This window comes from Egretta garzetta, unplaced genomic scaffold (assembly GCF_000687185.1).
Source record: "Egretta garzetta isolate BGI_Z169 unplaced genomic scaffold, ASM68718v1 scaffold454, whole genome shotgun sequence".
Taxonomy (NCBI): domain Eukaryota; kingdom Metazoa; phylum Chordata; class Aves; order Pelecaniformes; family Ardeidae; genus Egretta; species Egretta garzetta.
This window is the reverse complement of record NW_009259429.1, coordinates 702801-726112: the sequence shown is the minus strand read 5'-3', so window position 1 is coordinate 726112 and position 23312 is coordinate 702801. Positions and strand designations below refer to the sequence as shown.

General features: G+C 38.8%; 1 protein-coding gene across 2 annotated transcripts in view; it reads right to left on the bottom strand.

The window, feature by feature from the left end:
- The window catches only part of SHANK2 (SH3 and multiple ankyrin repeat domains 2), a 315799-nt gene that overhangs the window by 196087 nt on the left and 96400 nt on the right, over nucleotides 1–23312 (bottom strand). For both annotated transcript variants that reach the window (XM_009637056.2, XM_035892635.1), the window contains one exon: nucleotides 11630–11743. In XM_009637056.2, coding sequence (XP_009635351.1) covers nucleotides 11630–11743 — 114 coding nt within the window. The remainder of the gene's footprint in view (nucleotides 1–11629; nucleotides 11744–23312) is intronic.

The following is a 23312-nucleotide window of genomic DNA, read 5'->3' as shown; positions in this document are numbered from 1 at the left end:
CTGACAGAAAAACTTCTCTTTGCAAGCTCTGTGACCACACTGAAGGCCACCTGAGATATTGGTCAGGTCTGGGGCTTCCTACCTAGAGCTGATTGAGCCCAAGATGAAAAGTTGGAGAGAAAATGATCTTCATTTGAATCATAGAATCATAGAACTTTTAAAGGTCATCTGGTCCAACCCCCCCACAGTGAGCAGGGACACCTTCAACTAGATTAGGTTGCTCAGAGCCCCGTCCAACCTGTTCCAGTGTTTTACCACCCTCAGCATAAAAAATTTCATCTTCTATCTAGTCTGAATCTACCCTCTAGTTTACAACCACTACCCCTTGTCCTATCCCAACAGGTCTTGCCAAAAAGTCTGTCTCCGTATTTCTTCTAAGTCCCCTTTAAGTACCGAAAGGCTGCAATAAGGTCTCCCCAGAGCCTTCTCTTCTCCAGGCTGAACAATCTCAACTCTTTCAGCCTTTCCTCATAGCAGAGAGGTGCTCCAGCCTTCAGATCATTTTTGTAGCCCTCCTCTGGACCTGCTCCAACAGGTCCATGGCTTTCCCATGCTGAGGGCTCCAAAGCTGGACACAGTACTCCAGGTCGGGTTTCACCAGAGCAGAGTAGAGGGGCAGAATCACCTCCCTCGACCTGCTGGCCACATTCTTTTGATGCAGCCCAAGGATATGGTTGGCCTTTTGGGCTGTGAGTGTACATAGTTGGCTCATGTCCAGCTTTTCAACCACCAGTACCCCCAAGTCCTTCTCTGCAGGGCTGCTCTCAAGCCCTTCATCCCCAGTCTGTATTGATACCAGGGGTTGCCCCAACCCTAGTGCAGGACCTTGCACTTGGCTTTGTTCAGCCTCTTGAGCTTGTCCAGGTCCCTCTGAATGGCATCCTGTCCCTCAGATGTGTCAACCACACCGCTCACCTTGCTGTCATCTGCAAACTTGCTGAGGGTGCACTTGATCCCACTGCCTATGTCATTGATGAAGATATTAAACAGTACTGCTCCCCATACTGACCCCTGAGGGACACCACTTGTCACTGATCTCCATCTGAACATTGAGCCATTGACTACTACCCTCCAGATGCAACCATCCGACTGATTCCTCATCCACCAAACAGTCCACCTATCAAATCCATCTCTCTGCAATTTAGAGAGAAGGATGTTGTGGGGGACTGTGTCAAAGGCCTTACAAAAGCCCAGATAGACAACATCCAAAGCTCTTCCCTTAGCCACTGATGCAGTCACTCCATCATAGTATATTTTTAAAAAAATTACACTTCAAACCACTTACCTCACCAGTCTGGGTTAACAGTTCACAGGGCAAGATGAGATCCCAGAGTCCCCCTTTGATACCAATCCGATAATAAAATTAGCAGAACTTTCTAGCACTTCCACTTCCCACTTACATGGTTTGCACTACAGAATAAAATCGGCAAGTGGTATGTAATGTAATAACTGATTGGGCTTTTTAATGAACCAAAATAACATGCTTGTCTTCAACTGTGATCAGTTACTGCTATCAAGTAGCATATTATTAAGGCATTTTCTCACCATCAGGCACTGGCGGATCTTTTAGCAGGCTGGAAAAAGCCCCTTTCCATTCTCTTTTGTTGCAGGCAGGTATGGGAGCAAAACACAGTGACATAATTTAGGATCAGATTATGGATTATCTAACAGCTGCTGCTATTTAGGTATCATTTTCCCAATCACCTCCAGCACTGTCATTACTATAAGTAGATGCTCTATCATCTTCCTTAAAGTAATATGAATTTGATCGCAAAAAACTGGGGAGCATTTCAAAGAGTTCTCAGCCTCTGTTGTCAAGCTTTTTATCTGAGCCATTAAAAATAAGGGGAAAAAACCCAAATGTGCCATTTAGTACAGGAGAATACAGGTGAAAATGATGACTTATCAACACTTTCAGAATATGCATAGGTCTAAGACTTGCCTTGCTTTATGTCAGCTATTTTAAGTAAATAGTTTTAAAGTGTTAGGTTATGCTAAGTGAAATTTGTTAAATGAAATAAGGCACTTTATTTAATCCTGATATAGACCCAGAATAATTTTAACAGAAGTTGTATTCTGATATAATATTCGCACAGGTGCATCAGAGACTCCTGATTAAACAGAATTTCAGGAAAAAAAAGTAAAATAAAAAGCTAAAACCTATTGCTACTATAATTTAAGATATTTACAGAAGAGAAAAGATCAAGTATATTTGATCATAGGATCGTAAGATAGTAAGAAGTACTTCTAATCAAGAAAAATAGAGAACTATTAGTACAGGGAAAAGAAGTTACTATCAAAATATATATTCTTTATGAAATTTGAAATGCTCCAAAATTTCAGAAGGTGAAAGCAAAGGACTTTTGCCTACTAGCTATCATTGAGATATGACAAATTGGTTAAAACTCAAATATCTTGACCCCAGACTTCGATGGGTTGAAAAAAACCACGTTATATGTGTAGTTTCCACAAGAACAACTAGGCATAAAAAAATTAAGTATTATTTCTACATTGTTAGCACTTTGCATAACAGGGTGCTCAAATTCTGCCACAGGCTGAAGTACCCTGTCTTAAACCAACAATTGGGCTTAAATTCCTCAGAAGGCTGCATCACTTTATACCTTTATCTTTTTCACACTTCTGAAGTAATTTGTAACATTAGACATTTTTGGTATCTATAGACGCTCTCAGGTTTTAAAAGTTGCTTCTTAATGTTAGATGGACTGTGATTTTGAACATAAAACGTGAATGCATCACTGGAAGTAAAAGGAAGATGCTATAATGGTAACTCTGTTCTTTTTGAGACACTCCTCAGAGTTTGCACTTTTTCATCCTGTATGGCTTGACAGACATTTTTTGGAGGAAAAAAATGCAGAACAAATCAGAAAAGGAAAAAAATCTACACTTGCATGTCCGATCTCACACATCAGCAATCCCAGATGCATTTGAAATGTTGAGTTTCCTAACACGCAAGTTTAATTTTATATTGCTGTGCAATTTATTTTTAGCCTATTTCAATGCTTTAGAGAATTGTGTTGCTCCTTTTCAGCTGATTAGAGTTATTCCTAAGTGGCTCTTAGCAGGCATGAAAATCAGAGGGAAACGGATGAAGTGCATGTCAGCTGAGGAGCCAAGACAGTAAAATATTATGAATTAAAAATTACTTATTCAGAGATACAGATGCAGACAGGCATACATCCTTTACAAGCTCTAGACCTAGGGTTTGTTTGTTTGTTTTTTTTTCTTTTGAATACTATTTCTTCATGGTTTTGCTTTATGTTGTTCTCAAATACTGGATAAATGATGTCATCATTTTACTCTTTCTTGAAACCAAACTCCTATGTTTAGCAAAGGAAAACTACTGTAATTTGAGAGAGAGAAGCTGACCAGCAACATTAGTTGGTAGATTCGGTCTTCCAAAGCATTTCTTACAAATACTACTCTTAACAGCAAGAAACTTCTATTGCATCTTGGTCAGAAGACCAGGACTGAAAGAACGCAAGGTCTTCCAAGGCACCCTTGGTCAGAGAGAACACACGTTACCAGGTTGCGTGGGAAGCACATGGCTCCATCCTACAGCTAGCCCGCAGACAAAACCAGCTCTGAAGTTACCTCTGCCTCAAAATTAGCATTACTATTGAATGATGGATGATTCATTTAGAAGTCTGTTCCCAAACTGCTGTTTATCATTACTGAGAACACAAATGCTTTGCTCAGCAAAGCTGAAGTGCAGAAACTGAGGTTCAGTCTTTAAATTTCCATTACTTAAGACAACACTCAGAGTTGATTTTACACCTTCAGCTACAGAGAGCTGTCAGAATTAGCTGAATTACTGCACTGAGCTCCTATGTCACCTGGGATCTCATTCTTTGCATTGACTTTTTTGTACCAAGATAAAGTATTTTCCCCACTGTTTGACGGAAGGGAATTCGGTTTATGCAAAAATGGTACATAGCATATTCCTGGTCTTTCTAAACCTTAAAAGAGAACACGGTATCTTTGTGGATGATTGCTGTGCTGAGTTTTGTCACCAGTTCGCTTTCTTTTTTTTTAATGACAAATCTGTACATGACAAACATTATTTTGCAGCAGGAAATCACTTATCAAAAGATGAAAGTTTTCAGAATCACGTGAGCCATGTGGTTGGTTGTGCAAAATACAGAAGCCAGGCAGAAAAGAGTACTTCGGAAGTCAGAGCCTGAGATGGGATCCTTCAACGCAGGGGGACTTACTGAATAGTGATTGACCTGTCAGTCTGAGCACTGGGCACCAGGGTTTGATAGCTGGACAATGTTCCTCAACCGGCATGGATAACCTTCAATGAACACATCTGTTTGACTGCATGGCCCATATTTAGGACCCTGTCTGGGATTACAAAGATATAATGTTAATCTCTTGAGCTTTCTATCCGTTTTCAAATGGCTGAATTTGTAGCCACATCTTACCACTTTTTACAATAAGCCCATTTACATGTGGACAATCTGGCACTTTCAATTTTTTTTTTTTTGAACTTGTTTTGTATTCTCTATGCCATTAAGTCCAGCCATTGCCTGCACTGAGTCAGAACACATTTCCAAGCTATCAGACTTCATAGCTCTTTACACAACTGACATGAGAATGTTTGTGATTAACTTTCCTAACAAAAAAATATCTTTGTCTTCTTATATGTAAAAATTATTCTTCATACTGCCTCCATTTAGTCCTTCCAGCTGCAGTAATGTTTTGTCCTTACCTGCTGCAGTTCACTCCAGTTAAGTTGTGCGATAGTTTTGTCATAGATACACAAGGACCTTCAATTCAAGGTGAAATCATGTGGAAGAAGCATTTATCAAAACTTACTATCAAAAGCCTCAAGGTGCTCATCTGGTCAGACAGCATCTCTTATTTGCAGGTTCTTCTGTCTTGTTGAAACCCTCTTCCTTCCAGTGGTTTTCAAAGTTATTTAGTTTATAGAATTTTTCAGAGTTCTAACAATCTCTAAAATATTTCTATCTATTCTTACAGTTCTCTTTCTAGTCAAATAACTACCCAGAACTGATCCTAACAAAACAGGAAAAAGTTGTTTAAAAAAGATTCTCTTAATTTGGATCATTTCTAAAAGGTAGGTAATTAAGAAAAGAGACTGGATGAAAATATTTCTCACTTTGTTTTTTCCTTCCAGTGCTGACCTTTACATGCATGATTAATGCGATGAGGGAGTGCTTTTACAGCTGATTGTGTTCCAGCTATCTATTGTGTCCAAACAGCACCATTTGGTAAACCAAGACTCCTGTCCTCCTTCTAGCAGGACCAGAGCTACAACTCAAATTCCAGTTTTACATGAGCTCAAGAACTAATATCTGGATGCAAACTGAGCAAAGCCTCAGCAGAGACCTTAAACACATCTTAAACTGTCCATCCATGTAAATGTAGCTCCTGACTGCCAAAATCAGGTGACTCATGATTAACAGGAAGGAGAGGGGTGATGGCTTTTTCCAACTGCTCCAAACCCAATGCAGCTAACTGAGGGATGGGTCTATTCCACAGCAAGTCTGCCATCGGAGACCTTGGATGCACATGCAAGCTGTGCTCTGCTTGCATGTCAGGTTGAGATGGTTGCACATTTTTTCCTTTTCTATTAATGAAAGAAATCCATATACGTGACCACGTGCTCCATCATGTCCTCTGGGATTGATGTTTTGGGGATGGGGACTTCCAGGCTCAGCACATGACATTTGTGTTCCACATTGGGATGCACGCACACACACCGACCAAATTCCTGTGGCACGCTTTAGTGTTCATGTGCCTCACGGAATACACCCAGTAATGACACTTCTTTGTGATATACCTACCACATCACTACCCCTAGATGCTTTAAAATGTCAAAAAAAAAAGAATGTCAAAATTTAATTTTCTGCAGCTACCCTTCTCGAGAAAGGATCAACAGGACATGTTTGAAATTAACTGTAAGCTATGTAAAAGCATAAACTGGGGAAATTCAGTTTTTTAGAACTTCAGGCAGCCTACATACGTCAATACAGGCCACAGTCAAGGCTGCAGCTTGTGCTCTGGTGTGTAGCCATCCATCCTTTCACTGTTAGTGGGTCCCTGGCACAACTTCCACTTAAGCCAACTAATATTCTTCCAAACAGGACCCAGATAGATTTCAGATGACAAAAAATGTTGGCGAGTGCTCCAAAAAGCAGCATGGAGAAAGCAACCTTGATGTTGCAGGCAAGGGGAAGAAAACTTTCAGATAGGGGATGTGCCAAGCCACTTGTCCGCAGAGAAAAGAACAGCTACCAGCTACTGGTACAGATGTAGCTACTCAATTCACAGCAAAGCAACTTTGGTTTTTTGCAAGAAGGCAAATCAATTTTCTAGCAGCCTGGCTGACTAGATCGTCTGGGAAGGTGCTGTGCTAATTATAAAAAGGGATGGTGAAATGAGTAACAAATCTGTTTTTATTGAATGCACAAGGTGTTAAAAAGTAAGAATGCGGAATAAAGAAAATTCTGTGCATCAGAAATAGCTGTCTGCGTGGCAAAGCATTCATTTTAATAACACAGCTTTGACTTGTTTTGTAACTTGTGAAATCTAGAGGGAATGTTGGATAAGGAATGCTGCAATTTCTGCTTATAACATCTGCGTATGATTCCATAGGTAAAAAGAAATGGGCGAGGGAACTGTACTGTACTGGATAATCTGCCATTGTATTTTCAAGTTGCTGGAAACTCAGGAGTAAGCTGTACTGAACATTTAAGTACAGAGATTTTGAGAGAGAAATCCCAGTTTAGATGCTAGGTAGTGTCTGCTCAGAGCAGCAGTGACACTAGGGGTCAGCATGGGTGCATCTACATTAGCATTTTAGTCTGGGCCAGGAACGTGCTTTGTAAGTGCTGCCTACTCTGCTGCAGCCCACAGGACTGAGCAGACCTCAGACTTTGGAAACGGGCTTCTTTCATGGAGGAATGAGCTCTTGAACAACGGCTAACGGTCATTGAAACCACATGTCTGCATTAGATCTAGGCTGAAATAAACTCCCAGGACTTGTATGGCAACAACAACTATTAATAAGGTGTGCCCCAAAGCCACAGGATAGAAAATTGCATGGAGGATGCTACTGAACTAAAAATCACCCCAAAGAGGATATTAAAGATGAGCATGGAACTCAAGGAAAGGTGCACCGAGCAGTCCAGGAGTTGAAAGACAGTGAAAATTACTAAAAGACATCCTGAGTACAGGATACATTTCAGTATCATTTGTAAAATCCAAGAGTTCTTCAGGTATGTCAGTAGGGAGGAAGGAATAATGAACCGTAAAGGCAAAATGTAAATAAAGATAACTTCTAGCTTGAAAACTAAATGAATACTTCACCTCCGTTATGAGCAATCAGATAATCTATACCTCTGAATTCTGAAGGACATGGTGCATACAATCACAAATCTAACAGAAAGCATTTTTGTAGCAAATCTCTCAAGTCAGAGTCATATCCTATGATGGAAGAAAACTAAATTAAAATATCTAAACTTAAGAAGGAGGAAGAAAACGGTTTCTTCCATTGGTGGGGCAGCTGATTCTATGGATGAGATTCTTCTGTACATTTCCCATTGGAAGGTATTAGGTAGGAATTCTTACTGTTTCAAGAAGGATAATGAATTTTAAGGGGTGAATAAACTGGTCAAATGAAAAGCCTTACTTTTTTTATAGATAGAAAAATTAAACCAAGCTATGTCGCGTAGTGTATTCTCAGTGGATGCAAACTGCTGCTGCCAGAGATCCAAGACGACCTGTGATTCTCTGCAGCACCAACAGCACTTAGCTAATGAATCCTGTTAAGGTGTCTATTAACCCAAGGTAGTGCTTCACGTTTGCATAGATTTCAGTAAACTTGTATTTTATACAGATCAGCTTCTCCTGCACAGAACGCTCTTCAATCTACCCCGCACATTTCAGCAAAAAACCATAGTGTATTTTCACGTATTTAGGAATACAAAGGAATTTAAGAACAGAATTGTTTCATTACTGAATACCATAGGAAAACTGTCAACGTAAAAAGAAGAAATACATAACATTTGTCTTCTGTGTTTGTACAGGGAAAAAGCAAGTTGTACCAATCTCATCTGAAGGAATGATCTTACTCTCTAAGAATAATTTGGGACAATGTTAAAAACTGGCTACTAAGGCAACACTTTTAAAAATGAGATGGTACAAAGGATTGGTGTCTAAGAACTTTTTAAAAGCAGGCATAGGACTTCGCAGACCACTGATAACGATTTTCCTTGTTGTCTTTCTTTTTCCATTAGACCTCGAAATGTGAAGGAAACTTCTTAAGACTGAAAGGCAGTAGGTCCCGTGCCAGTGCTATTAAAGGGCAAATGAGACAACCTGGCTAATTAAAAGCCTATAAGCCTGGCATCAATCCCAGCAAAATAATGGGATAATTCCTACAAGTCTCAGTTAATGAAGGATTGAAGAAAGAATGCAGAATTAATGCCAGTCAACCTGATTTTTTTTTTGAAAACCAAACTTGCCAAGCTAGCATATCTTTGAAGAGATCACAGGAACCAGGTGCTGTTCTGTGCTGCCTACTTCCACTGAACAGGCTGGGTGGCAATGAAGTTCCCTGAAAATTGAACTTGTCTTCGAAGTGAGATTATACATCAGCAAGGCATGAAACACCTGCCCGCCAGTTTTACTGGGCATGTAGTGTTTAATTGTGGTTTGTTTTTTCCAAGAACTATTTCTCTTTCTTTCATTCATGGCATGCAAATGACAAGCTACTATTAAACACAATTATTCAAACTTAATAGCAAAGGGAAGCTGTTTGAAGAAATGTTCCTAAATCTCATTTATAGGGAAAAAAATTGTTACTGTGGTGCTGGTCTGAATAAGGCTGAGTTTCAGATTCATTTCCTAGGCATTGAGATGATCTACTTTCTAAATCATTATCATAAGAAGTTCTGCTGCTTTGCAAAGTCCACGATGCAAATTCTTGCAACTCACACAAGTTTGTGATGTTTCTCAGCTGATGTTCTTTCAGCCATCCCAGCAGACCTAATTTAATTTCTAATCATTTCACCATGCTTAACACATTTTTCTAAATTACTTTTGCATTTGTACTCAGAGGGAGAACTGCCTGATTTCTGCTTATAAAGCTCTCCTCTTTCATTTCCATTGTTCCTTATGCAAAGGGAACGCAGCTAACTGCAGAGAGCCATTCAGCGATCAGCTGCTTTCCGTCCATACCACATTTCAATAATAATACAGCACATACTGTGGATTTGATACATTTCATACTCAAGAGTTCCAACCTCTACCACATTGCACTCTCCCTCATTTGTGCCTTCGGGGTGCAGGGCATTTTTCAAGACAGCCCAGCAAAACATCTGAGTGCACAAGTTCAAAGGTTTAGAAAATGTGCCCACTTTGTGCTTATTTAATTATATTTTCATCTTTTTTTTTGAGTAGAAGAACAGTACACTTAAAGCCTTTAGCTATGTTGACATTATTATTCATGCTGTACTACGAGCAAATAGGAAAACAATCGGAAAGACCGTAGTATGCAATAGGTATAAATTAGAGTAAACGCTCTGGTGGCTTGGCAGACACACGGCATAAGTTTTCAGAATTTCACGTCAGAAAAATTTGTAAGATGTTTCTGTTGGATATTAACACTTCCAGCTTTGCTAATCCTTTTGCTAGACGTGTGACAATTTTTTTCTTAATTTTCATTTTCCTTTAAATGATCAAAGAAATTTTGTTATATATTAAAGCAATCATGACATACTGAGTTTACTTCCTACAGTATTTCTTGGAAAGATCTTTAAGGATTTGTGACAAACAGTTTTGGTTCCCTTCTCTTCAAAACCACTGTCTATATCTAAAAAAGTTGCAAAATCACTTTCGTATTTTATAACTTCACTTAATGTCCCTCCCCAAAATTTTCGTCGTATTTGGAGACAAATACAGAGCTCAAATTTAACACAGAGTTGCCATGACAGACTCACGAAAGAGGTTAGTGATGACTTAGTTACATAGACTACATCTTTCTGATGTCTTTCAATCAAGGGATCACAAGGTTTTACTGAAGGCTCTTCAGAACACTTCACACATGGCTCTTCACCACCTCATGTTCCACATAGACTGAATCTATTTGTCTTCCATAATGTTTCCAACAAATCAATTCACACTAGAATTGCAACTTACTATTCTCTTTTTACACCTAGTATTTGAGAACCGCACTGCTTCTAGATTTGCCAATTCCAACCTCAATCTTCCTCTTGTTTAATATTCCTCCATCTTCAAATTCTAATTTGCTCAAGTCCTTTGAAGAGCTACACAACTATTCTCTCTCTGTTCTCAGAGCCTAAATCCACTCTCTCCAAATATTAGATCTGGTTTTGCGTCCTCCTCGTTTCCTCTCTCAAAAGGGAAACAGAAAAGGAAGTACAACCCCTTCACACACTGGTTATTATCTAGAGCAGTGTCCCTGATGCCTCATTCCCTCATTCTTTCCAAGTTTTCATATTACAAAGCTAACTTTTTGCCTCCTCTTCTGCTCATCCCTTAAACTCTATTTCATCTTATCAGAGCTTCCATTATAACCGATTAAATTAAAATAATTATAAAATCTTACAAATATTTCCAAATCCTTACCACTCTGGAACTATTATCTTGTCCAGTGCATTCTATTCCAGTCTATCATGTTTATACAGTGGGTATATATAAAAAAAGAGAAGTGTACCTGTGCAGTTTATAACGACATACATAAAAGAATAATGGCCACAAATGATATGATGCATAAATTTTAGTGTATTGTCTGTGCAATGCCAAAAGTTCTTAATCAACACATCAGAGATCCAAAACACAACAGTTAATTTAAAACTGCATACACTCCTGCAGAACATTATTTATACTCTCAGAACTCATTTATAATGAGCTTTTAATTAGAGAGGATGTCCTCGTATCTTAATTCTTAAAAGCAGAGAAATTATGAGATGGTAGGTAATTCTTAAAATAGCATGCTTCAACGTACATTTCTTTTTCTTTTATTACACCAGAAATGTAAAGACACCTTCCTTAAAGTCACTTGTGTTTTACTTATGGCAGTGTAAATGTATCATAAAGGAGGATTCTGTTTCCTTCATCGTCAGTAAGGTTGTATATGGGACATCCCACTAATGGATGCCACCTCTGAAATTTAGTAAAAGGTCAACAGAGGGAACTTTATTGCTGTGAACAAGGCTAAATACATTGTACGACTACCTCAGACTGCAAGACGACCGACCAGTTTTTCTTCCGTTATTTAATTGTCAATTAGCCATTCTCCCGTACTGTAAGAAAATAAACCGCAGCAAAATGATTTACAAAATGTCTGCATACAGTTCTGTGGAAACTACTTCGCAGCACTTCACAGAATAGTCCCTCATGAGAAAGACCATTTGCTTGGACAGCATCCAGTAAAATCTGATCAATAAACCCATCTTTATTTTTTAATTCAGCAGCTCAGCTTTATTTAATTCTCAGGTTTCTAGTATCGCACAACGGCACTGCTGTATAACACATTGCCATTGAGGCTGCCTCTCTGCTTGGACAGACACATCACATTTGTCATCATTAGGATTCAACAGGGACTTGATTTGATTACCTGGTTTGCTTTCATTCGGTTTACACTGAACTTCTTCAACGCATTCTGCAGGAAACCATCCAATATGTCCCCGGGTGCTGCCTTCCCAGAATCCACCTTCACCAATGCTTAAAACTAAATACAGAGAGACAGAGGAAGCATTAGATTTTTTCTCTTCTCATGTAAATATCAAGAAGAGTTATGTAACACACTCAGTAATAATTGAATATCATGTTGGTAAAAGCAAACCCTGTACAATAACTCAAAGCTGGTACCCCAAAAATCGGCACAGAGTAACCTTTAAGTGCGACCCTCCCTGATCAGCCTTTGGAACCTCTCCCCAAATTTATTTTTGTCACAAGTTTCCTTGGCCCTCAGGCAATTCTCTTGCTTTTCAGTTTTCTCATTGCTGCTTTTATCAGGCATAAATGTGTGGTCATACTAAGACCAAAAAAAAATTGTCTTGACTGTTCAAATTAAGCTGAAGTGCCGAACCCATTGTAAAACTGAACCCACACTGACATTGGGTTTTAATAATCCATATTTTGATATCTCATATGTTTTCTACTTCCCAAGGAAACATGCTATTTTATTTAGTGGGTAGCTCCAGAGATTTGTAATGTAGGTCGAGTAACGTGATTTAATGGTTTGAGAACACAGCGAACATTTGAATATCCCACAGGTGCGAGACGCAATGTAGATGCCTTTTGAAACATTTCCATGATTTTTCTCAGATAGTGACAATAGGGAGGAGAATGATTTACCAACAGGAGAGAAAGCTTTATCCTGTACGTCTAATTATCTTGATATTAATCTTAGGACTCAATAAGGATTGTGACAAAAGACTGCAGAACAATGTATTTACTGGTAAGCGACTGGAGATGAATTACAGTAATGAAAGGATCCTAAATGCTTGCTAAGTATTATGTTTAAATTAATTTTTTAGAAGTTCCTACAAATCACTGTATGTTTAATATATACTAAAAGAACATAAACATACTGTTAGAAGCATACTGTACATTAATATTGGAACAAAGGTGATGTTATAGATTAACAAAAACACAGTTAGCTTTCTAAATAGGTTGATTGGGAATGTAGCTCAGTCATACAACACAGGTCCTCAGAGTACATTTGTACAAAACACAATGTTCAGTGAGGAGGTCCCTGAGCTACCAAAAATAAGCCTGTGGAAGTCGAAGCAGCACAGCTCCATTAGCTGTGTGCTAGCTAAGCCAGCCACGCTAACTGGCCCTGCTGAAAATCAAGGCTAATTAGCCCAAGCACGTCTCTTTGCTAACGTATGCATATGGTTTTCAAGACCTGGAATAATATCTCTGCAGGGTATTTCAGCATGGTAGGGATATTAACTTGCTCAGAGCTACTTTGATGCCCTTCTTTCCGCTGTTAAAACGTACCTTATCAGGCTTTAAAATCACAGTCTCTGAGCCCGACTGCAATTGAATTCTGTATCAGTGGAACTGCTGTGACTCAATGGCATTGAATTTGAACTTGATTTGCACTACTATAGAGTAAGATGAAGATCAAATCAATGATAGGCAAAAAAAAGAATAAAATAAATCTTGGTAATACTAAAGAGGTAGTAAGAAGACTGGTTTGACACACCAGGGTCTGTAAAACTGCATTTGAAATTAAATGTTTACCTGGTCTCTCATTAATACAACCCTAAGCTATTTGTGGTATTACTTACGGAGCACGGATAACTATTAAAATAGATATTGGACAGAAAAATGTTTTTAAATGTGTCAGTTTAAATCCTTTAACGTAGTGAATTCAGAGATACAGATTCCATGAACTGCATATTTACACATCACTGTCAATAAGTACATATTAAGCCCCAGGAAATAGAGCCATTAAGGCAAAATCCTACCCCTGGATGGGTCCCAAATGCACAATTTATCAAGCACCTTTCTGACATACATGAGGAAACCTTTACCTGCCCAGGTAGTTACAGGATAATGGGGGAGGGCGCTGACCTTGGAAGACACCAACAACTCTACAGCCACACTTAAGCTGAAGAAAAAATTGTTAGTATGTCTTTTCCTTTAGTTACCTAACACCTATTGATATTGTTAATAAAAGCAGAAAATATTTCATCTCTACATTTAAATGCAAGCAAAAATAAGAAACCAAATCCGTGCTTTAATTGTATTAATAAAATGAATAATACATAAATTATTAATAAAGATAATTTTGGTGCATAATTAATGAAAAATATATTGGCAAATTCCAGTTGTTCTTGAAAACATTTCAAGCCCATGCACATTAACACACAAAGTCAATTTGATAGTTCAACGTTACATAACACAGAAGCCTATTCATTCATCCAATATATACTGTGTATTCATCAGCTTCCAGTATATTTTTAACAATGTAACCTTCGTTCACATAAGAATAGAGTGCATTTCTTATAGATGAAATAAGGAAATAGGAAAACTTAATTAATTATATATCTAGATATTCTAGATATTGTAGGAACCTGTTGTACATCAAATCATAGAAGTGAGTGTAGGACTCCAGCCGAAAGATATTTCAAAATGTGAGGGAGTGAATGATTCCTACTGCAAGTAATTAGGGGTTTTGGAGGAGAGTTTCCAGCACTGAATCTCAGTCCTGATTTCACTCCATGAACTGGCAAAATAGGGAGAACAAAAACTGCTTACAGATTGAGAAAGACTTTCCTAATTCAGTATTTTATTACTCTGTCAAATCTGCTATTTTGATGCTCCAAATTACATGGATATTTCCATCTCCAAAAAGCATTTGCTTCAAAAAGGAAGTTGGGTATTTCACATCCATAGAGTAATCTCATGTGTTTATGGTAGTAGCAGCTGATAAGACATCCAAATCAAGATGGGAAAAGAAATTTGCTTTGTAAGTCCATCTGTGAGTGCAAGTCAAAAAATGATTACTACAGAGTAAAACCAGTCCCACTTCAGATCATTATTACATGAATTATTAAGTATTAGTGATTACTAATAGCAAGAGCAAAGCAAAAATACATCTAGTCCTGCCTGAAGACATAACGTCTGTGGAAAAGATGTAGAAGGGGAAATGAGGTGTTGCCAAAACGCAGACAGCCCTCGCAGTTCTGGTTCAATCCTGTCTAGAGATTACATCTACAAACAAAATTACGGTACCTTCAGACTTACTGTCAAAGAAAAACATCATTATGGGCGCCAAGAAAGGAAGGGAAAGCCTGATGGAACTGCAAGAAGCACAAAGATGACCCAAGAGGCAAACGTGGGGTAGCCAAGGATAAAGCTGATGTGCAGAGAGACAAATTCTTGGTGAGATGGAGAAGAAGCACATATGGCCTAATACTCAAAATGTAGAAGTTAAGATCTAGATGGTTCTGCACTACCAAAAAACGTGAAATCTTTTTAATGTATCTCAGGTGGTACCTGAGAAATTCTGCAGCAGGAGCCATAGCCATAATGATCCACAGATCTATAAAAACTGGCAAAAGGATAAATCAAAAAATACAATTTATCTTTTGTACCCACGAATGCTTTTGTAGAACGAGGCCTCAATTTCTGTCTTTTCCCTCTCACAAGAGCACTTAAGAGACACGTTGTAATGGATAATTTGGTACCAGCAAGACAATCAACATTTTCCCTTCTGAAGGACATAACAATGGTAAATCAAAGGATCATGTTCCCAAAATTAATAATTAAGCTTTATCATTTCAAGTATTTTTCCTTTAGTAAAAACAAAAGATGTGGTTGCTATGGCAAGAGCAGGACAGAGTCTTTTTACACGCAACACAAATTACAAAAAGAATTTGATGTTATAAGAGTAAAATTACGGTTCTAGTAACATCGTGAATCCTGATGTGACTTTTCACAACAAAAGTCTAGTTTAAAACAAGAATTACATCCAATTATATGAACAAAACTGCAAATCAAAATTGGACAAAAAGCATAAAATAGAGTAACAGGAAAACATGTAAAAGCAGGTGCCTATCAGGATCTTGTATTTTAATGTCTTTAAAGTATTATACTTAACATCAGCCAGGTTCTGCTTTGCTGAAGTGCAGAAAAAAGACAAGAAAATTATAGTGTCAATCAAGCATAGGATGTTTTGGCTCTTGCAACTTCCCTAAGTTTATTGACAATCTATATATTGTAACTAACGTTACTGTAACGTACTGATCTCAAACAGCTTAGTTACTCAATATACTATAAAAAAAAAATCACTTTAATCAAAACAACAAAGTTTTGTTCTTCCACATTACAGCTCCCTTCATTATGCCACAAACAAGAAGCAGAGTATAAGAATATTTTTCCATCAAATAATGGTGCATACTCTTTCTAAATTCCTTGTGACACTGAAATTTCAATGAGTGAATTAGTCTAGGTATTCTTATTTGTAAAAATGTCAATGAATTTTACAGCCAAATTCAGGCTGTTGTCTTTACAGCTGCTTAATCTTACTCTCTCTTTAAATAAGAGATTTTCTTAAAATCTAGTTTTCATTTACATTTTACTTTATTTCTTTACCTACCCCCCCTTGTCCCTGATAGATATCCCTCCCTCCCCATGATTAATGATGCACAGGATCTGTTCTGTTCTGCCTTATGGGCAGAACATTTCTGGCTTTCAAATACTTAAGCAAGAGAGACTGACATAACTTGAGATCGGGGCAACACGACTGGAAGGGAAGTGCCCTGGTTTGGGCTGGGATAGAGTTCATTTTCTTCCCAGTATAGCACTGTGCTTTGTATTCAGCACGAGAATGATGTTGCTGATGTTTTTGTTATTGCTGAGCAGTGCTTACACGGAGCACCAGGGAGAGAGCGAGTGGCTGCGTGGGGCTCAGCTGCCAGCTGGGGTTAAACCACGCCGGGAAGTCACCGTCTGTCGCCCTGACACCACATCCAGGCCTCCAGCATGCAAACAAGTGCCTGTGCCCCAGCTGCCATGCAGAAAATGTTCCTGTGCAGTCCACGTACAATCTGGAAGGAAAGCCTTGTGTATCTGCAGTTAATGATTTGGTATAATTGACCTGAGCAGCCAGATTTGACTGCGGCTCCACAGACATTTCATTTAGTGGAGAAGTAAATTCAGCAGCTCTTTTCCATCTTGGGCTGTGGGACCTCACAGAGAAATCAAACTAGGGAAGTAACACGGATGGGAAATATTCCTCACTTCTCAAACTTACATCTAACTTCCAGTTTTTGCTCCAAAACAAAAGCGCAATCAAATTGTGGTTGCAAGAAGTTTACCTTTCTGTAACCAAGTGACTTCGCTGGTTTATCTGAAATGCAACCTTACCTACGTGAAATTCAGTATTTAATTGTCCGACTTATCCTAACAGTTAATGGCCATACCCTGAGTTTACTGCAATCTCCTGGTTGTGTCCCACCAGTCTCTATGGCCACTCACACTGCAAGCAGATGGTAAGACTAAGGAGCCTTAACTTCAGGTGTTGGGTGCATGTCACAGCCCCAACCACGATGACCACAGTCAATGTCAGGCTAGATCCTGAGTTAAACCAGCTTTTTATCTTTTATCACCTCTACTTTCTCAAGAAAGAAACCATGCAAACAAGCAATGTTCAGGAAAAGGACCCTGGGATGAGAAGATGTCAGTGACTATTAACAGAGCAACCACTCCCTACGTCAAAATCTACAGATACAATAATCTGCACATAATCCTCTAAATCTGAGGAAACAGGGCTCAACTGAAATAGAACTGAACGAGCTGTGCTATCCAAGATTTGGCCCTGTATATTTTTTCTCTTTGCCAACAACCTTCTATGAAGATCGTCCTTTTCCTGTTCTTTGGGTGTCTCCTAAATAGTCTGGGGAAAGTGAAGGAGAGAGAAAAACAGAGTAAGAAACAAATCTTATGCATTGATTTGAATTTTGGACTGAAATTCAAATGGAGCATTGGAAAAACCCATCAGTTTGTAATGTTTATCACCATCTCTGTTGAGGAAGATGTGGACAGAGTCAAGTTTGCTCTTCTCTGCAGCAATGCCCAAACCACAGGTCAGGGAATACAGAGTAGAACGCGTTAATCTGAGAAGAGGTCCCAAACCACCTTGGATCTGGAGCCTGTACTACTGTGTCAGACTATGCTAGTGCACTCATATGCCATTCATAGCTCCTCTGGGTCTTCCGGTACCCCCGTCTACTCAGTATTTCAGGCCAGTTACTGACTACTGAAGGAAGGCTGGCTTCAAGTAGTCAAGAGCTAAGATGATGGGGATTTGTGGATGGTCTTATGTCCTTTCTCACAGCCTTGACAGCAAGGCAAGCTCTCCTGCTGGAGCAGGAGGAAGGCTGCATCTTACACAGCCTTGTCGTACAACACTCTATGATATATCAGTTTGAAGCACAACTCTCTCCTGCTCTTCAGGTACAAGTGACTTGAAGAAGTGAATTAGGTTATTATCTCTGATGAGTCATAATTGTTTACCTTAGGAATTCAAATCAAACTGATCAAGGCAGGAGACAGTAAGGAAGCAAAACAGAGCAATGAATCTGGGCAAGATTAAGATTCCATTTCACATTAATTTCATCCTCGATATAAAAGAGTAGCAAAACAATCCTTATGCAAACCTCTCAGGTTAAATTTTGCTGCCATACTTATTCACACAAGGTACAAAATGCTCTTGAAGAAAGGAAACTGCATTTCTGAGGCTCTTCCCTTTCCAGTATTTTATTTACTAATCTAACAAGTGCAAAAGCCCGGGAGACCAACTTTCCCCCTGCCCACAAGCACTGACTGTTGGCAATATCTTCAAGCACAGCAGGGGTTTAATAATCTTTCTTTTTCAAAATGACTTACAAGTAGATTTCACAAGAAATGAAAATGTTAGCAATATATTTGGATCGCCCTACTGGCTGAGATCACACTGAAATAAAAGTAGCGTTGCAAGGGTCAATATTTCTGATGCTGAGAGCTCCTGACTTTCTGCCTAGAACAGATGCTTGAATCGCTACTACTGAATTACTACCGTTTCTCTGACCCCGAAGAACATAGCTGAGAACACACCTCGGTGGCGGTAAACTCCTTTCAGATGTGCAGACTGTGCCTGCACAGGAGGCATCTTGGAAGGTTCATGAAAAAGTCTGTTGGAGCATATTTGAGATACTGAAATAACTCCCTGTTTTTCTAGATGCTAAGCACTAGAAAATCTGTTTAATCACAGTAAGAGTTAAAGAAACTGAGCATTTTCCAGAACTAGCCCTGTATTCTGTTTGCCTTCAAGGTGAAAGAGAGGAGACAGCAGTATTGGGACAGGCAACATGAGTAAGAGAGGAAAGTAAAAATTTACAGTTGGAAGCCACCCATGGACAAACTATGCTATGACCTGGGACCTGAAAATTGGGATGGATAACTAGAAATCACATGGCAAATGGAAATGCTGTAATAAAAACACACAGAAAAACAAGAAAAACGGAAGTGTGAGCAGGGTGAGTCTTCCAAAGTTCTCAAAGTATTTGAATCAGGCAACCATGCAGGTTTTTTTCTTTCTAGGTCAACTGAGAGGTAACACATATGCATTTCAGGTATGTTGTAATGTAACATAGATTCTGAAAACAATTTTGATTGTTTTGTTTCTAAGTGACCGGAGATTGTCTGCCCCATGTTGACTGGTACCCAGAACTCGTATCTGTTACCTTTCCAACAAGGTACGCCAGTGCAGATTCGAAGCACGGGTAACCTTCTCGAGGATGCACAGGTACTCATGCATTCCTTTATCTTCATGACACAGAAAACTGCTAATTCTCTCACAAAGAACTTTGGACCATTGCATTCCCTTCAAACATCTGAGTTTTGTTACAAAAAAAAGGCCACTTGATTTCCAGTGTAAGAATTAAATTTAGCAACACAAAAGCCGATTAAAATATATTTTACAGGTACTCTGTGTGTGTGTGTGTGTGTGTGTGTGTGTTCAGATTGTGGCAGATTTATTGCTATCGACTTTTAGATATAAAATAAAGACAGACAAAACATGTTAAGTGTTTCAGTGAGGAATGAAGCTGGCTCTTCTTCACTTATGTGAAAACATAAGATTAGGGTTGTTCTTGTACAAATAAAGATATCAGATTTATTTTTACAACAGCCATGGCCCTTCTCTCATGAGTGGCAGACACACAAATGATGTCAGTATGTATGACTAACAACTAAAAATAAAGCAGATATTTTTGTACAGGCTACGTAATATCCTATTAATACAAGACCATTTTGTTTAGTTTACATTCATTTGGACCTTGCCCATTCACAGCTTTCTCTGAGCAGTTTCCTTCTATCATATCCTGGGAACTAGTCTCACTCATGCACTTCTAGCAGTTCTTGAAAGAAAAAAAAAAAATCTGTCTCATCTTCATCTTTTCATCAAGAATTTAGGAGTTCATCCCTCTCCGTGACCCTTCTAATTCTATCAAGTTAAAAAAGAAAATCCATAAAAACATTTCCCAACTAATCCCTTCCTCTAATATGTTGTTCTGGGTTTTTATCCCTGTAATAAATGCCTTGCTACATCTTTACTGTGATTAGTCTCATGGGATGTACATGTGATGAGCATCTCCTAGCACTGCACAGAGTGAGTCGCTAAGCCCCAAACAGGCACGTGTACCCCCAGAAAATCAAAACCTCAGTGCTGACTGGATCATGGTCTTGCTATGCAGGTCTCTAGAAGACACAAAATATATCTGGTGCCAAGTGGAATTTCTGCTCAGAAAAAGAAAAATAGCAGGACATCCTTATAGCCAGTGGTTCTGCCACACGCACGGCACACAAGAAGTCCTAAGGATTGTAAGAGCTCTACTGCCTGTGCTTTTGGGTGATGGAGAGGCAGCCTACCAGTCTCTCACATGGGAGTCATTTTTTTTATTCTGTATCAGTAAGAATTGTGTTTTGACTGAAATGGGGGTGTGAATCCAGATGTAATTGAACCTGGATTTTTGTCACATATGCTAAGTTTTAATGGCTTCCTCAACACTGTTATCCAACTGAGACTTTTTTAAAGGACCGTCTTTTTACCTGGAACTCTTCCTTCGCTGCATGACCTTGTTGTGTTCATTCTCACGTATTTTTTGTGACATTTGAGGAGCCACTGATGTGGTAACATGAAATAAGATTTGATCTGGTTCTGAAGGTTCTTCCTTTGATTAGCAATGGGAGTCTGTCATACAGTGTTCCAGCCTTGCCACACAAATAGCCTTAAATTACACTCCACAAGATTTCATTCTAAGTAGTAACACTGACAATCCCTATGTGCACACCATCTTTTTCCAAACTTTTTCTAAAAGCAGACTGACATGTATAAATATCTCACCAGGCTTTACTGCATCAAAGTTCTATAAAATGCTCTAGAACAAGTGTGCCTGCAAATGGTAGACCTCTACCAGATTTTAATTCAATGTGAAAATCATATACTTCAAGCTGAAAAAATAATCCCTGCAGGGATGATTTGATGCTGGATGGGCATGTCCTGCTTTTTCTAACAGTAATACTTAATTTATAGTCAGTTTCAATAAACATAAGTTTTTCCCTATAAACAAAGATGCAAATCTCACAGGCCAGGCACAACCTCATTTTCTGTTTCAGCATTTTGACATTCATGGGTTAGTGTCCCCCACAAAAATCATTGGTCTCAAGTTCAGATCATACTATTGTAAAAAGACTTGAAAAGCAGACTAATTTCTTCTTGCATTGCTTTCCAATTTCTGTCATAATAACCAAGGGCTCCTGAACTATTTCTTTCTTTAATATTAAACTCATCAATGACATTTAAACTCCTTCTTCTCGGGATGTTTTTGCATATAATAGTCTCAGATTCTAATGTAAACAAGCAGCCAGATAACAAACGCCCTTACAAAATTCAGCATCCTAAGCAACCTGTTGCACTGTTTCGTCTTTTGTCGGGGAACACATTTTCTGCCCTGTCTTTCTCCAGAACTGGCTGGAGTCTCTACAGTTTTATTCTGGTAACAAGAATCAGTGTATATCTTACAACCTCTACATAAACAAAAATATTGCTACGCCTTTAAATCCAACAAGTCAACTGAACACAGTTGTGCAGGCATACAACTTCCCCCAAAGAATATATGATGGTGCTCAACCATACTCATTCTTTACCTGTTGGCACCTCCTAGATCTCTGTGAACGCATTCAGTGTAGAAAGTTATGTAGTACCACTCATGGCCCCCAAAATTGTGTCCTTTGTAGGTACTGGCAATTCTTCCTGGTGGTGTTAACTTTTCTGAGATTATGAATAAGCAGAGTTCTGGGGTGTGCTTAAGCCCCTCTTTTTTTAATCTTTTTTTTTTTTCTCACTGTAAGCAACATTTTTTTCCTTCTAACTGACCAACAAGCATCTTTCTCAACTGTTTTGTTTGTCCACTCTTCCACCGAGAACTCCATATAGAAGACACCAGGCCTTCACAATTTAACCCAAGAACCATTATTTTTTGTAAAGGTAAGAAAAGATCACATTTGCTTTTCATTTGCTTTACATTTTTGCGTGACAGTTACTCATAATGTAGCTTCACCTCTCTCTGGATGTACCCATTCTTTTGACACTTGAAGGCTTTTCTGAAGTGGCATTACGCATTACTTCTCTCGCATTTATTCTCATATAGTGGGTGCTTGCAAAGCTGGTTCCCAAATCATGCAAAGCTCTGTCAACTTCGTTTGAATTTGAAGATGACTTCTGCTTTTCATGACTTGAATTTTATTTGATATCTGGCATTCCAAACAAATTCTATAAACTCAGAGCTTTGCTTGCCCTCTATTCATTTTACTCTAGCCTAGATAACTTCCATTAGCTGCGAACTTCTGTAATGTTTTGGAGTGGTCATATGGGCTCTTCCGAAAGTTCTTGTGCACTATTTTCTTTAGCTTATAATCATTGCTTCCTACCTGATCAGGGTGCAATCTCCCAGACTACAAAAATTATCTTTTGAGCCCTACAGACATCACCAGCTCTCCTAGGTTTAACCTTCCTCCTTCACCCTTGCATTTAAAATTAATCTTGCAAATGTTTTAAGTGCAGCATTCTTCAGATTTCTGTCCTACACCTTCTGAAGGCTTAACAAAAATTATTAAACCCACAAAAGCTTCAGAATCAGACACATCCAAAAATAAAAATACAAAAATACTTTCTATAGCTCCCCATTTTTTTTTCCAACTACTGTTTGCAGGCTCAAGGGAGGAGATATTTGAAGTTTTCCTTTGTAAGATAAGTAGTTTCAGTTGCAAAGAAATTTTCAGCTGCTTAACACTTTTTATTTAGGACACTGAATTTATTCCCTGTTATTTGATTTCCAAACTGGTATTAGGTTTGTACGGACTGAGCAGAAAGTCTTTTTATTCCATGACCAGTTTTACCTGGATGTGCAAAACCACAGCTGAAACCACATAATAATTCACCCCTCGGAAGGTCAGTCCAGTACAACACGTTGCCCGCTTTCTCAGCCATACCTGGATGTACTTAGCACCTTCAGGATCGTAACACAACGTTTGGCCTTGATTTTAATATATTCTTAGTTGCAAAGTGCACCAGTGGACAGAAATTATACATTCTCCGCCAACCCTCCTCCCCAAAATATTTACAGTAGGTTCCTACCTACCCTACTTAAGTCTCACAAGGGGACGACTTCTACTTAACCAATAAATTGTTCCTTGAGGAAAGGGCTTGAGACAGACTTGAGCTTATCCTTGTTTCC